At 40.6% G+C, this 16,553-nt stretch overlaps 1 protein-coding gene across 6 annotated transcripts in view; it reads left to right on the top strand.

The window, feature by feature from the left end:
* The window catches only part of UNC13B (unc-13 homolog B), a 234,723-nt gene that overhangs the window by 41,078 nt on the left and 177,092 nt on the right, over nucleotides 1–16,553 (top strand). For all 6 annotated transcript variants that reach the window (XR_007146242.1, XM_047829522.1, XM_047829521.1 and 3 more), the window contains exon 2: nucleotides 14,063–14,092. Coding sequence is in view for 5 of the 6 variants with exons in the window: in XM_047829522.1 (XP_047685478.1) it covers nucleotides 14,063–14,092 (30 nt within the window). In the remaining variant the exon portion in view is untranslated. The remainder of the gene's footprint in view (nucleotides 1–14,062; nucleotides 14,093–16,553) is intronic.

The following is a 16,553-nucleotide window of genomic DNA, read 5'->3' as shown; positions in this document are numbered from 1 at the left end:
ACGAGCGATGTCTTATAATATGAGTAGTATGTGATGCAGAATGTTACATGATCACAACTGAGCTAATGGTTCTTGAATTTGCTTTAACATATGAGTGCCTTGGATTACAAGCATATTTTCAGAACAAATTATGCTTGCAAACCAAGGTTTTACTCTATTTTAAAAATTCCCTTTTAAAATCAAACAGTTCAAGGATGCTAACTTTAAAAAAAATTTTTTTTTAAATGTTTATTTATTTTTGAGACAGAGAGGGACAGAGCATGAACAGCAGGGGAGGGGCAGAGAGAGAGGGAGACCCAGAATCCGAAGCATGCTCCAGGCTCTGAGCTGTCAGCACAGAGCCCGACGTGGGGCTCGAACCCACGGACCATGAGATCATGACCTGAGCTGAAGTTGGACTCCCAACCGACTCAGCCCCCCAGGCGCCCCTATAATTCCTTTGTTTTAGTTCTCTGTCCAACTAGCTTCAAGTACCTATACCCAAACTCTCAGAGATTTTAGCTAGCAGACTTTGCCTTGCATTGGAATTTGGAAATACTCAGATTTTAGGTGCTGTTATCTTCATGACAAACATGTAAAAAACATGCTTCTCTGATTACGATTTGTTTTTTAATGTTTATTTTTAAGAGACAGAGCACAAGCAGGGGAGGGGCAGAGAGAGAGGGAGACACAAGATTCTGAGGCAGGCTCCAGGCTCTGAGCTGTCAGTACAGAGCCTGACACAGGGCTTGAACTCCTGATCTGTGAGATCATGACCTGAGCCGAAGTTGGATGCCCAACCAACTAAGCCACCCTAGGCTCCCCTGATTATGATTTTTTTCATGCCTTTTTAATGTAGTTTCTTAGGTCTCCTTCCTTCCCTCCTTCCTTCCTTCCTTCCCTCCTTCCTTCCTTCCTTTCTTTTCTTTTATCTCTTTTCTCTCTTCTTTTTTTTTCTTGTTTATTTATTTTGAGAAAGAGAGAATCCCAAGCAGACTCCATCCACACTGTCAGCACAGAACCTGATGCAGGGCTTAAACTCATGAACCATGAGATCATGACCTGAGTCGAAATCAAGAGTCAGGTGCTTAACTGTCTGAACCACCCAGGCACCCCATCTTTTTTATCTATATTTTACCCATTTCTGAGGCGCCTGGGTGGCCCAGTTGGTTAAGCGTTGGACTTTGGCTCAGGACATGATTTTGCCATTCCTGGGTTCAAGCCCCCTACTGAGCTCTGTGCTGACAGCTCAGAGCCTGGAGCCTGCTTTGAATTCTGTGTCTCCCTTTCTGCTCCTCCCCCACTCTCACTCTCTCTTTCTCTCAAAAATATTAAAAAAAATTATTATTTTACCCATTTCCTTAGTCTCACTTCTACTTCTTTTGATGGTCTTTGATTAGTATCCCAGCCTTACTCATCAATCCTTTGTGGCACATTTCATCTAACACTGCATTTTGGTTTCTAGACTCACAGTGTATTATCTATATGCTTGCATTTTTTTTTTTTTTCCTTTTACCTTCCTTAGGGTATGGACTATGGTTTTCCTTTCTCTTCCTTTTGCTGCTGCTGTGGCATTCTGATGAAATGGAAAGAACTAGAGTTATAGTCAGAAGATAGGAATCCTTTATCAAGCTCCATTACTTATTATGCATGTTATGTTGCCAACTGATTCTTAATGTGATCCAGCCACTGAAACTCTGCATTTGATTTTTTCCCAATCTGTAAAATGGAGCTAAAAAAGAAAATTGGCAAAATCCCCAACATCTTTAAACAGGAATGGTCCGTTGCAGTGCTCTAACACTACTGGACAATACTGTTGTCCTTTAGAACTTTACTGTCTTAGACATTCATGCCCTACTGGAATACCAACTTCTCTTCAGCTTTCTCTAACCAACCCTGCATCTTTGTTTTACTACCTCAAGATTGAAATTGGGAGTATGTGATTACTGCATCTAGGTCTGTTCCCTTTGGCTTCTGTAGTGGGTCTTAGGTCCTGCCTCCCATCTCTCTCAGGATTCCTTCAGAAGAGGAAGAGTGTTTTGATACTAGGGAGCCCAAAAGACAAATAGCTACCTCATTCTTTTTTTTTTTTTTTTTTTTTCCTACCTCATTCATTTAATTCAGTTTTAGGCAGTTTCTTTCTTTTTTTTTTTTTTTAAATTTTTTTTTTTCAACGTTTATTTATTTTTTGGGGGGGACAGAGAGAGACAGAGCATGAACGGGGGAGGGGCAGAGAGAGAGGGAGACACAGAATTGGAAACAGGCTCCAGGCTCCGAGCCATCAGCCCAGAGCCTGACGCGGGGCTCGAACTCACGGACCGTGAGATCGTGACCTGGCTGAAGTCAGACGCTTAACCGACTACGCCACCCAGGCGCCCCTAGGCAGTTTCTTTCTTAATACCATTATTTTAATTTGTAATTCACTAATGGCATATGATGTTGAACATCTTTTCATGGGGTTACTTGCTATCTGTATATCTTCTTGGGTGAAGTATTTGTCAAGGTCTTTTGCCAATTTAAAATCAGGTACTGTGATTTCTTACTGTTGAGTTTTAGTGGTTCTTTGTGTATTTTGGATAACAGTCCTTTATGAGATATATCTTTTGCAAATACTTTTTTCCAGTCTGTGGCGGGCGTATCTTTTCTTTGTTTTGACATGGTTTGTCACAGAGCAGTTTTTAATTTACTGAAGTCCAGCCTGTCACTTACTTCTTTTCATGAAATGTGCCTTTGTGTTGTGTCTGAAAAGTCATAATCATATCCAAGGTCATCTGGGTTTTCTCCTATGTTATCTTCTAGTTTTCCATAAAGATCTGTGATCCATTTTGAGTTAATTTTTGTGAAGGTCTGTCTCTAGATTAAAAAAAAATTTTTTTAAATTTTTTTTAATGTTTATTTATTTTTGAGACAGAGAGAGACAGAGCATGAACAGGAGAGAGTCTGACAGAGAGGGGACACGGAATCTGAAATAGGCTCCGGGCTCCGAGCTGTCAGCACAGAGCCCGATGCGGGGCTCGAACCCACGGACCGTGAGATCATGACCTGGGCCGAAGTTGGACGCTCAACCAACTGAGCAACCCAGGCTCCCCTTAATGTTTATTTTAGAGAGAGAAAGAGTACAAGTTGGGGAGGGGCAAAGAGAGAGAGGGAGACACAGAATCAGAAGCAGGCTCCAGGCTCTGAGCTGTCAGCTCAGAGCCCGGCATGAGGCTTGAACTCATGAACTGCAAGACCATGACCTGAGCTGAAGTGGGAAGCTTAACCAACTGAGCCTCGCAGGTGCCCCTAGAATTTTTTTTTTTTTTTTTTTTTTTGATGTACATGTCCATTTGTTACAGCATCATTTGTTGAAAAGGCTGTTGTCGGGCGCCTGGGTGGCTCAGTCGGTTAAGCGGCCGACTTCGGCTCAGGTCATGATCTCACAGTCCGTGAGTTCAAGCCCTGCGTCGGGCTCTGTGCTGACGGCTCAGAGCCTGGAGCCTGTTTCAGATTCTGTGTCTCCCTCTCTCTGACCCTCCCCTGTTCATGCTCTGTCTCTCCCTGTCTCAAAAATAAATAAAAATGTTAAAAAAAAATTTTTGAAAAGGCTGTTGTTGCTCCATTGTATTGCCTTTGCTCCTCTGTCAAAGATTAGTTGACTTGGGCACCTGGCTAGCTAAGTTGGTGGAGTATGCGATTCTTGGGCTTGTAAGTTTGAGCCTCACATTGGGTGTAGAGGTTGCTTAAAAATAAAATGAAAAAAAAAAAAGATGACTATATTTATGTGGGTCTATTTCTGGTGTCTGTCCTGTTCGATTGATCTATTTGTCTATTCTTTCACTAAAACCATACTGTCTGGATTACTATTAGCTTTATACTAAGTCTTGAAAGTTGGATAGTATCAGTCTTGAACTTCAATATAGAGTTGGCTGTTCTGGGTCTTCTGGCTTTCCATAGAAACTTCATAATCATTTTTTCCATATCTACAAGATAACTTGCTGGGATTTTGATTAGGAATATATTGAATCTGTAGGTCAAGTTGGAAAGAACTGACATCTTGATGATATTGAGCCTTTATATCCATGAGTATGGATTATTTCTCTAATTACTTCTGCTTTAATATCTTTGATCAGAGTTGGGTAGTTTTCCTCATACAGATTTTGTACTTCTTTTGTTAGATTTATACCTAAGTACTTAATTTTTTTTGGGTGCTAATGTAAATGAAAATGTGTGTGTGTGTGTGTGTGTTTCAATTTATTTGTTTTTAAGAAGGCTCTACGCCCAATGTGGATCTTAAACTCACAACCTCAAGATCAACAGTTGCTTGCCCCACAGACTAAGCCAGCCCCTTTTGTACAGTTTTAGGTTGTTCAAATAATACTTTATATGTATATATTTTTTCTATTTAAAATAATTTTTTATTATTTATTAACATTTATTTATTATTGAGAGACAGCATTAGCATGGGAGGGACAGAGAGAGGGGCAGACACAGAATCCCAAGCAGGCTTTAGGCTCTGAGCTGTCATCAGAGCCTGAGACGGGGCTCGAACTCACAAACCGCAAGATCATGACCTGAGCCAAAGTCAGATGCTTAACTGAGCCACTTAGGTGCCCCTATTTTTTATTTTTTAAGTAAACTCTGTACCGCTCACGGGGCTCAAACTCATGACCCCAAGATTAAGCGTCACAGGGGCGCCTGGGTGGCGCAGTCGGTTAAGCGGCCGACTTCAGCCAGGTCACGATCTCGCGGTCCGTGAGTTTGAGCCCTGCGTCGGGCTCTGGGGCTGATGGCTCGGAGCCTGGAGCCTGTTTCCGATTCTGTGTCTCCCTCTCTCTCTGCCCCTCCCCCGTTCATGCTCTGTCTCTCTCTGTCCCAAAAATAAATAAACGTTGAAAAAAAAAATTAAAAAAAAAAAAAAGATTACATGTCACATGTTCCTAATGACAGAGGAACCTCCTTTGCTTTTCTCCCTTATGTATGGAGGAACCTCCATACTGTTTTCCAGAGTGGCTGCACCAATTTGCATTCCCACCAGCAATGCAAAAGAGATCCTCTTTCTCCACATCCTCACCAACATCTGTTGTTGCCTGAGTTGTTTATGTTAGCCCTTCTGACAGGTGTGAGGTGGTATCTCGTTGTGGTTTTGAATTGTATTTTCCTGATGATGATTGGTGTTGAGCATTTTTTCATGTGTTGGTTTGCCATCTGGATGTCTTCTTTGGAGAAGTGTCTATTCATGTCTTTTGCCCATTTCTTCACTGGATTATTTGTTTTTTGGGTGTTGAGTTTGATAAGTTCTTTATAGATTTTGGATACTAACCCTTCATCTGATACGTCGTTTGCAAATATCTTCTCCCATTCTGTCAGTTGCCTTTTAGTTTTGCTGATTGTTTCCTTCGCTGTGCAGAAACTTTTTATTTTGATGAGGTCCCAATAGTTCATTTTTGCTTTTGTTTCCTTTGCCTCTGGAGAGGTGTTGAGTAAGAAGTTGCTGCAGCCAAGTTCAAAGAGGTTTTTGCCTGCTTTCTCCTTGAGGATTTTGATGACTTCCTGTCTTATGTTGAGGTCTTTCATCCATTTTGAGTTTATTTTTGTGTATGGTGTAAGAAAGTGATCCAGGTTCATTCTTCTGCATGTTGCTGTCCAGTTTTTCCAGCACACTTGCTGAAGAGACTGTCTTTATTCCATTGGATATTCTTTCCTGCTTTGTTAAAGATTAGTTGGCCATGCGTTTGTGGGTCCATTTCTGGGTTCTCTATTCTGTTCCACTGATCTGAGTATGTTTTTGTGCCAACTACATGTACAATTTTAAGTGTTGATATGTTTTGAGAGAGAGAGAGTGTGCATGTGCTCTCAAGTAGGGGAGGGGCAGATAGAGGGAGAGAGAGAATCCCAAGCAGGCTCCACACTGTCAGCACAGAGCCTGATGTGTGGGGTACAATCCCATGAACCCAGAGATCACTACCTGAGCCAAAACTAAGAATCAGATGCCCAACCAATTTAGCCACCCAGGTGCCCCCTACATGTACAATTGTATTTATTTACTTATTAAAAAAATTTTTTTTAAATGTTTGCTTATTTTTGAGAGAGGTAGAATGCAAGCAGGGGAATGGCAGAGAGAGACACAGAATCCAAAGCAGGCTCCAGGCTGTGAGCTGTCAGTACAGAGCTTGACTTGGGGCCCCAACTCACGAACCATTAGTGACCTGAGCCAAAGGCGGAAGCTTAACTGACTGAGCCACCCAGATGCGCCCCTACATGTACAATTTTAAATGTGGATTCTTGATTTCTTAATACTGTGTTTTGAGATTTCTTCTTAGTCATTTATTAGTCTTACACATGTTTTGCAAATATTTCCTCCTAATCTATGGCTTGCCTTTTTAACAGTGACTTTTGAGGAATACGTTTCAAATTTTAAGTCTAGTCCATCCATTTTTTTTAATGCTTTTAAACTTAATGCTTTTTGTATTCAAGAAATTTTTGACAATCCCAAGATTGCTAAGATTTTGTTTTCTCCTAGAGGTTTTATAGTTTCAGCTCTTCCATTTAGTTCTATTCCTGATTCACTTCAAGTTAAGTTTTGCATGTGGTGTGAGGTAAGGACAATATATATTGTTTTATTCATATATTTCATATATATTTCCATTTTACTTCATTGATCTCTATTTTTATGCCAGTGCTACACTTTCTTGATTACTGTAGCTTTACAGTAAGTCTTAGATTAAATGAAACTGTTAAAAAAATGATTGGGAAGAGGAATTGATGTAGACTACAAGGGGCAGTCCAGTGGGAGACACTTTGATTCAGTAAAAATAGATTTTAGCATTAAGTGCTGCCTGAGAATGGAGAGGGTCTTGTAAAGAGATACTGGATCACCCATGTCTTGGAAAATATTAAGGAGTGCTAGGATGTCAGCTAAGGTTGAAGCTTTCAGTTGTAATGTAGAACAAGGAGAGTGGCAGATCTGTACCCTCAAGTATCCTCACCAGGCACTGTCTTGAGATTTCCTTTTATTCTCCTCCCATCCCTATGTACTTAGTCCTAATCATCATTGATAGAAAAATGTTGGTGCTTACTGGAACTTAGCAGATTTCCTCCATGTGTGTGGTCTTTGACCTTTCCTAGAAGTTGGCATGCTGCAATCCTAATGTGGGATACTTTATTTTGCAGTTCTGCACTGATGTTTTGTAAACAGCTCTTTGTGATCATTTGGATGGGAGCTTCTCTTGTTATCTGTTTATTCCCAGCAAGAAATTACTTCTCACCCTTGTTTAAAGTCGCTTGTCCAGGGGTGCCTGGGTGGCTCAGTCGGTTAATCGTCCAACTTCAGCTCAGGTCATGATCTCACGGTCTGTGGGTTCGAGCCCTGCGTCGGGCTCTGTACTGACAGCTCAGAGCCTGGAGCCTGCTTCAGATTCTGTGTCTCCCTCTCTCTCTGACCCTCCCTCGTTCATGCTTTGTCTCTCTCTGTCTCAAAAATAAATAAACGTTAAAAAAAAAAAAAGTCTCCTGTCCAAATCTAGCTTCTTGAGCTCTTCTTTAGGCATGAATGGAATGGAGGGAGTTTGTGTGATGGGCTTTAAATAAGAAACCTCCATAACTTAAACCTTAGATATGTCACATGAAACTGGTTGCCTGCCATAGGAGTAATTTAGTTTACCTCTTCGTCAAGAGACTGTAAGAGATTTCTGCATTGAGGATGGGATTAGATTGGATGACTTTTTGTTTGTTTGTTTTGATGGTGGGAAAGTTTATTTATTTATTTTTCAATATATGAAATTTATTGTCAAATTGGTTTCCATACAACAGCCAGTGCTCATCCCAAAAGGTGCCCTCCTCAATACCCATCACCCACCCTCCCCTCCCTCCCACCCCCCATCAACCCTCAGTTTGTTCTCAGTTTTTAAGAGTCTCTTATGCTTTGGCTCTCTCCCACTCTAACCTCTTTTTTTCCTTCCCCTCCCCCATGGGTTTCTGTTAAGTTTCTCAGGATCCACATAAGAGTGAAAACATATGGTATCTGTCTTTCTCTGTATGGCTTATTTCACTTAGCATAACACTCTCTAGTTCCATCCACGTTGCTACAAAGGGCCATATTTCATTCTTATTGCCACGTAGTACTCCATTGTGTATATAAACCACAATATCTTTATCCATTCATCAGTTGATGGACATTTAGGCTCTTTCCATAATTTGGCTATTGTTGAGAGTGCTGCTATAAACATTGGGGTACAAGTGCCCCTGTGCATCAGTACTGCTATATCCCTTGGGTAAATTCCTAGCAGTGCTATTGCTGGGTCATAGGGTAGGTCTATTTTTAATTTTCTGAGGAACCTCCACACTGTTTTCCAGAGTGGCTGCACCAATTTGCATTCCCACCAACAGTGCAAGAGGGTTTCCGTTTCTCCACATCCTCTCCAGCGTGTATAGTCTCCTGATTTGTTCATTTTGGCCACTCTGACTGGGGTGAGGTGATATCTGAGTGTGGTTTTGATTTGTATTTCCCTGATAAGGAGCGACGTTGAGCATCTTTTCATGTGCCTGTTGGCCATCCGGATGTCTTCTTGAGAGAAGTGTCTATTCGTGTTTTCTGCCCATTTCTTCACTGGATTATTTGTTTTTCGGGTGTGGAGTTTGGTGAGTTCTTTATAGATTTTGGATACTAGCCCTTTGTCCGATAGGTCATTTGCAAATATCTTTTCCCATTCCGTTGGTTGCCTTTTAGTTTTGTTGGTTGTTTCCTTTGCTGTGCAGGAGCTTTTTATCTTCATAAGGTCCCAGTAGTTCATTTTTGCTTTTAATTCCCTTGCCTTTGGGGATGTGTCAAGTAAGAAATTGCTACAACTGAGGTCAGAGAGGTCTTTTCCTGTTTTCTCCTCTAGGGTTTTGATGGTTTCCTGTCTCACATTCAGGTCCTTTATCCATTTTGAGTTTATTTTTGTGAATGGTGTGAGAAAGTGGTCTAGTTTCAACCTTCTGCATGTTGCTGTCCAGTTCTCCCAGCACCATTTGTTAAAGAGACTGTCTTTTTTCCATTGGATGTTCTTTCCTGCTTTGTCAAAGATGAGTTGGCCATACGTTTGTGGGTCTAGTTCTGGGGTTTCTATTCTATTCCATTGGTCTCTGTGTCTGTTTTTGTGCCAATACCATGCTGTCTTGATGATGACAGCTTTGTAGTAGAGGCTAAAGTCTGGGATTGTGATGCCTCCTGCTTTGGTCTTCTTCTTCAAAATTATTTTGGCTATTCAGGGCCTTTTGTGGTTCCATATGAATTTTAGGATTGCTTGTTCTAGCTTCGAGAAGAATGCTGGTGCAATTTTGATTGGGATTGCATTGAATGTGTAGATAGCTTTGGATAGTATTGACATTTTGACAATATTTATTCTTCCAATCCATGAGCACGGAATGTTTTTCCATTTCTTTATATGTTCTTCAATTACCTTCATAAGCTTTCTATAGTTTTCAGCATACAGATCTTTTACATCTTTGGTTAGATTTATTCCTAGGTATTTTATGCTTCTTGGTGTAATTGTGAATGGGATCAGTTTCTTTATTTGTCTTTCTGTTGCTTCATTATTAGTGTATAAGAATGCAACTGATTTCTGTACATTGATTTTGCATCCTGCGACTTTGCTGAATTCATGTATCAGTTCTAGCAGGCTTTTGGTGGAGTCTATCGGATTTTCCATGTATAATATCATGTCATCTGCAAAAAGTGAAAGCTTGACTTCATCTTTGCCAATTTGGATGCCTTTGATTTCCTTTTGTTGTCTGATTGCTGATGCTAGAACTTCCAACACTATGTTTAACAACAGCAGTGAGAGTGGGCATCCCTGTCGTGTTCCTGATCTCAGGGAAAAAGCTCTCAGTTTTTCCCCATTGAGGATGATGTTAGATGTGGGCTTTTCATAAATGGCTTTGATGATGTTTAAGTATGTTCCTTCTATCCCGACTTTCTTGAGGGTTTTTATTAAAAAAGTTTGCTGAATTTTGTCAAATGCATTTTCTGCATTGATTGACAGGGTCATATGGTTCTTATCTTTTCTTTTATTAATGTGATGTATCACATTGATTGATTTGCGAATGTTGAACCAGCCCTGCATCCCAGGAATGAATCCCACTTGATCATGGTGAATAATTCTTTTTATATGCTGTTGAATTCGATTTGCTAGTATCTTATTGAGAATTTTTGCATCCATATTCATCAGGGATATTGGCCTGTAGTTCTCTTTTTTTGCTGGGTCTCTGTCTGATTTAGGAATCAAAGTAATACTGGCTTCAAAAAATGAGTCTGGAAGTTTTCCTTCCCTTTCTATTTCTTGGAATAGCTTGAGAAGGGATAGGTATTATCTCTGCTTTAAACGTCTGGTAACTCCCCTGGGAAGCCATCTGGTCCTGGACTCTTATTTGTTGGGAGATTTTTGATAACTGATTCAATTTCTTCTCTGGTTATGGGTCTGTTCAAGCTTTCTATTTCCTCCTGATTGAGTTTTGGAAGCGTGTGGGTGTTTAGGAATTTGTCCATTTCTTCCAGGTTGTCCAGTTTGTTGGCATATAATTTTTCATAGTATTCCCTGATAATTGTTTGTATCTCTGAAGGATTGGTTGTAATAATTCCATTTTCATTCATGATTTTATATGTTTGGGTCATCTCCCTTTTCTTTTTGAGAAGCCTGGCTAGAGGTTTGTCAATTTTGTTTATTTTTTCAAAAAACCAACTCTGGGCTTCATTGATCTGCTCTATAGTTTTTTTAGATTCTATATTGTTTATCTGCTCTGATCTTTATTATTTCTCTTCTTCTGCTGGATTTGGGGTGTCTTTGCTGTTCTATTTCCTTTAGGTGTGCTGTTAGATTTTGTATTTGGGATTTTTCTTGTTTGTTGAGATAGGCCTGGATTGCAATGTATTTTCCTCTCAGGACTGCCTTTGCTGCATCCCAAAGCGTTTGGATTGTTGTATTTTCATTCTCGTTTGTTTCCATATATTGTTTAATTTCTTCTCTAATTGCCTGGTTGACCCATTCATTCTTTAGTAGTATGTTCTTTAACCTCCATGCTTTTGGAGGTTTCTAGACTTTTTCCTGTGGTTGATTTCAAGCTTCATAGCATTGTGGTCTGAAAGTATGCATGGTATGATCTCAATTCTTGTATACTTATGAAGGGCTGTTTTGTGACCCAGTATGTGATCTATCTTGGAGAATGTTCCATGTGCACTCGAGAAGAAAGTATATTCTGTTGCTTTGGGATGCAGAGTTCTAAATATATCTGTCAAGTCCATCTGATCCAATGGATCATTCAGGGCCCTTGTTTCTTTATTGACCGTGTGTCTAGATGATCTATCCATGTCTGTAAGTGGAGTGTTAAAGTCCCCTGCAATTACCACATTCTTATCAATAATGTTGCTTGTGTTTGTGAGTAATTGTTTTATATATTTGGGGGCTCCCGTATTTGGCGCATAGACATTTATAATTGTTAGCTCTTCCTGATGGATAGACCCTGTAATTATTATATAATGCCCTTCTTCCTCTCTTGTTATAGCCTTTAATTTAAAGTCTAGTTTGTCTGGGGCGCCTGGGTGGCGCAGTTGGTTAAGCGTCCGACTTCAGCCAGGTCACGATCTCGCGGTCCGTGAGTTCGAGCCCCGCGTCGGGCTCTGGGCTGATGGCTCGGAGCCTGGAGCCTGTTTCCGATTCTGTGTCTCCCTCTCTCTCTGCCCCTCCCCCGTTCATGCTCTGTCTCTCTCTGTCCCAAAAATAAATAAACGTTGAAAAAAAAAATTAAAAAAAAAAAAAAATAAAGTCTAGTTTGTCTGATATAAGTATGGCTACTCCAGCTTTCTTTTGACTTCCAGTAGCATGATAAATAGTTCTCCATCCCCTCACTTTCAATTTGAAGGTATCCTCAGGTCTAAAATGAGTCTCTTGTAGACAGCAAATAGATGGGTCTTGTTTTTTTATCCATTCTGATACCCTATGTCTTTTGGTTGGCGCATTTAGTCCATTTACATTCAGTGTTATTATAGAAAGATACGGGTTTAAAGTCATTGTGATGTCTGTAGGTTTCATGCTTGTAGCGATGTCTCTGGTACTTTGTCTCACAGGATCCCCCTTAGGATCTCTTGTAGGGCTGGTTTAGTGGTGACAAATTCCTTCAGTTTTTGTTTGTTTGGGAAGACCTTTATCTCTCCTTCTATTCTAAATGACAGACTTGCTGGATAAAGCATTCTCGGCTGCCTATTTTTTCTGTTCATCACATTGAAGATTTCCTGCCATTCCTTTCTGGCCTGCCAAGTTTCAGTAGAGAGATCGGTCAGGAGTCTTGTAGGTCTCCCTTTATATGTTAGAGCGTGTTTATCCCTAGCTGCTTTCAGAATTTTCTCTTTATCCTTGTATTTTGCCAGTTTCACTATGATATGTTGTGCAGAAGATTGATTCAAGTTACGTCTGAAGGGAGTTCTCTGTGCCTCTTGGATTTCAGTGCCTTTTTCCTTCCCCAGATCAGGGAAGTTCTCAGCTATTATTTCTTCAAGTACACCTTCAGCACCTTTCCCTCTCTCTTCCTCTTCTGGAATACCCATATGTGTAGATTATTTCTCTTTAGTGCATCACTTAGTTCTCTGATTTCCCCTCATACTCCTGGATTTTTTCATCTTTTTCTCAGCTTCCTCTTTTTCCATAATTTTATCTTCCAGTTCACCTATTCTCTCCTCTGCCTCTTCAATCCGAGCCGTGGTCGTCTCCATTTTATTTTGCAGTTCATTGATAGCATTTTTTAGCTCCTCCTGACTGTTCCTTAACCCCTTGATCTCTGTAGCATTAGATTCTCTGCTGTCCTCTATACTGTTTTCAAGCCCAGCGATTAATTTTATGACTATTATTCTCAGTTCACTTTCTGTTATATTGTTTAAATCCTTCTTGATCAGTTCGTTAGCTGTTGTTATTTCCTGGAGATTCTTTTGAGGGGAATTCTTCCGTTTAGTCATTTTGGATAGTCCCTGGAGTGGTGCAGAACTGCAGGGTAATTCCCCTGTGCTGTCTTGAATAATTTGCATTGGTGGGCGGGGCTGCAATCAGACCTGACATCTGCCCCCAGCCCACTGCTGGGGCCACAATCAGACTGGTGTTTACCTTCTCTTCCCCTCTCCTAGGGGTGGGATTCACTGTGGGGTGGCGTGGCTCCTCTGGGCTACTTGCACACTGTCAGGCTTGTGGTGCTGGGCATCTGGAGTATTCGCTGGGGTGGATTGGCAAGGTGCACAGGGGCGGGAGCGGCAGGCTCAGCTTGCTTTTCCTTCAGTGATCCGCTTTGGGAGGGGCCCTGCGGCACCAGGAGGGAGTCAGACCCGCCAGAGGGATGGATCAGCAGAAGTATGGCGTTGGGTGTTTCCGCGGAGCAAGCAAGTTCCCTGGCAGGAACTGGTTCCCTTTGGGATTTTGGCTGGGGGATGTGCAAAGGAGATGGCGCTGGTGAGCACCTTTGTTTCCCACCAAACTTTGGTCTGTTGTACGGGGCTCAACAACTCTCTCTCCTGTTGTCCTCCAGCCCTCCCGTTCTCTGAGCAGAGCTGTTAACTTATAACCTTCCAGATGTTAAGTCCTGCTTGCTGTTGGAACACACTCCTTCTGGCCCCTCCGCTTTTGCAAGCCAGACTTGGGGCCTCTGCTTGGCCGGCGGGCTGCCCCCCCTCCCCCTTCCGCCATTCCGTGTAGCATGCACTGCCTCTCCTCCCTTCCTACCCTCTTCCGTGGACCTCTCGTCTGTGCTTGGCTCCAGATAATCCATTCTGTTAAGCCTTCTGGTGGTTTTCTGGGTTATTTAGGCAGGGGTAGGTGGAATCTAAGTGATCAGCAGGACCTGGTGAGCCCAGCGTCCTCTTACGCCATCATCTTCCCTCAATCCTAGATTGGATGGCTTTTAAAGGTCCTTGTAACTCTCTGCCTTCAAGCTTTGGTCAGCAGTCCCAGCTTCTTTTCTCTTAGACTTAGAGTTACAAATCTAGTTCTAACTCTAACTTTGGCATATAGTAGGTGCTCAAGAAACATTGGTTCAGTAAATGACTTTGCCTAAAGTCTTCATGGTGTCTTCTTTTTTTCTCTTGCAGTTAAAAGAGCCAAATTCCAGGGTTCACCAGGTAAGGCCAGCCTTTAATTATTATGTCTTTTCCTTTCATACTTTCTCTCATTTAAAAGCAGTCTTTTAAACAATCATTAATTTCATTTAATTCATTGATTAGATTAAGAAAATAATTTAAATTATTAACAATCAATATGGAGAGATATTGGTCAAGGGGTACAAAGTTTCAGTTATGCAAGATGAATAATTTCTGGAGATTTAATGTACAATATCAGTGTGTTCATAATTAACGAGTGCTATATACTTGAAATTTGCTAAGAGGATAGATCTCAAGTTGTTATTGATCATATATACACATACACATTTGAAAATTGTGATTATGTGAGATGTGATGAATATATTAATTGGCTTGATTATGATGATTATTTCACAATGTATATGTATATCAAATCATCAAGTTGTACACCTTAAATACATACAATTTTAAGTTGCCAATTATACCTCAGTAAAGCTGGAACAAAAATCAGTGCTGTTGTAAAACTTTAAAGAGATCTGTCTATATACCTATTTAGTGAAAACTTAGTCCCCATATCTCTTGGCCAACTCAGTTCTACTTCTCAGTAGTAATTATTTGGAGGTTTGTGTATACCTTTTCAGATTTTTTTGTGTGTATATGCATGTTTAAATAAATAGATTAACCTTGTGCAACCTGCTTTTATTCAAACAACACATCATGAAAATAAGTTGTTTAGAATTTTGTTGTAAATTTGTACCTGAGTTTCCTGATTGATGAATATTTAGTTGTTTCCAGTTTTTGCTATTAAAAGCAATACATGTTTTTGTGCATATATCAGTGTTTGCTTTTGCAAATGTATCTGTATGCTAGAGTCCAGAAGCAGAGAATTGCTAGGCTGGAGGTATGCAATTTTTAAAAATTTGGTAGCTGCTGCCAAATTTCACTTAATGAAAGTTTTGGGGAGATTATACTCAGACCAAAAGTATATAAGCGTTTATCCAAATCCTTACAAAGATTCAGTAATATGGAACTTTTTAATCTTTGCCCATTAGAAGGTGAGAATAGTATTTACAGGTTTTAATATACATTTCCTTAATTGTGAATGCTAAGTTAGAGGGACTTAATGCTGGTTGCTGCTGGGGAAAAGGGAAGGTACTGGGGATTACTGGGAAAAAATTCATGACTGGGAACCCATGGGAATCTGAAAAGCCAAACCTTGGGTACAACAGGAACTAAAAGAGTCTCTGAGCCTACTCCAGTCTCCACTAGCTAAATCTCTTTTCTTTCTGAGAATCTGTTCTGTTTTCCTTTCTCTTCTACCTGTCTTTCTATGCTTACCTTGTTTGCACACAGCCCATAATGGTTGCTCCAGTGGAATATATATGCCTCTCCGACAACCATCAGTTATCACTATTTCTTTGTTTTCCCTATTTAAAATCGTTTGAGAGGGAATTGGATTGTTTTCAGTTTTTTGCCAGTTCATGGATTGACTGCTTTTGAGTGGCATCTAAACCTGCTCTGATCAGCTATGATTGGATGTGGGGAGTAGAATACAGAATCATATGATAGAAAACATAGCTCAGTGGTCTGCGACACTGCTACTGGATATGTATGGGATTCTCTTATGTGGGTGGGCTTGCATCCTCATAATAAAGTATAATTCTGGTAAACTTTCCATATCTAAGTATAGAACTATATGATTTTTTAATGATTTCATAAGGATTTAATAGTAGTCATAATTAAAATTTTTTAAATTAATGTTTATTTATTTTGAGAGAGAGGGAGAGCATGGGCATGCAAGAGGGAGTGCACAAGTGGGGAGGGGCAGAGAGAGAGGAGAGAGAGGAAGAGAGGGAATCCTAAGCAGATTGTGAACTGTGAGCACAGGGCCCAATGCGGGGCTTGATTGCATGAACTGTGAGATGATGACCTGAGCCAATAGCAAGAGTTGGACCCTCATCCGACTGAGCCACCCAGGTGCCCTAGTCATAATATTTAAAATGGCTATGATTTGGGGCGCCTGGGTGGCTCAGTCGGTTAAGCGGCCGACTTCGACTCAGGTCATGATCTCGCAGTCCCTGAGTTGGAGCCCCACGTTGGGCTCTGTGCTGACAGCTTGGAGCCTGGAGCCTGTTTCAGATTCTGTGTCTCCCTCTCTCTCTGCCCCTCCCCTGTTCATGCTCTGTCTCTCTCTGTCTCAAAAATAAATAAATGTTAAAAAATAAAATAAAATGGCTATGATTTATTGAGCACTTGATATATCAGAGCATTGCCTAAATACTCTCATAAACGTCTTATTCTTATTTAATTATCACAACAAACTTAGAACATTGTATTCTCACTTTTATTATTTAAAAAAAATTTTAAGTATAGCATAACATACAAAGTTAGGTTAGTTTTATGTGTACAACATAGTGATTCTACAAGTTTATACCTGTGTTCACCACAAGTGTAGCTACCACCTGTTACTATGTAACACTATCACAATACCATTGCTTATATT

The sequence above is a fragment of the Prionailurus viverrinus genome, chromosome D4 (assembly GCF_022837055.1).
Source record: "Prionailurus viverrinus isolate Anna chromosome D4, UM_Priviv_1.0, whole genome shotgun sequence".
Lineage (NCBI taxonomy): Eukaryota > Metazoa > Chordata > Mammalia > Carnivora > Felidae > Prionailurus > Prionailurus viverrinus.
This window is presented reverse-complemented; position numbering and strand designations above follow the sequence as displayed.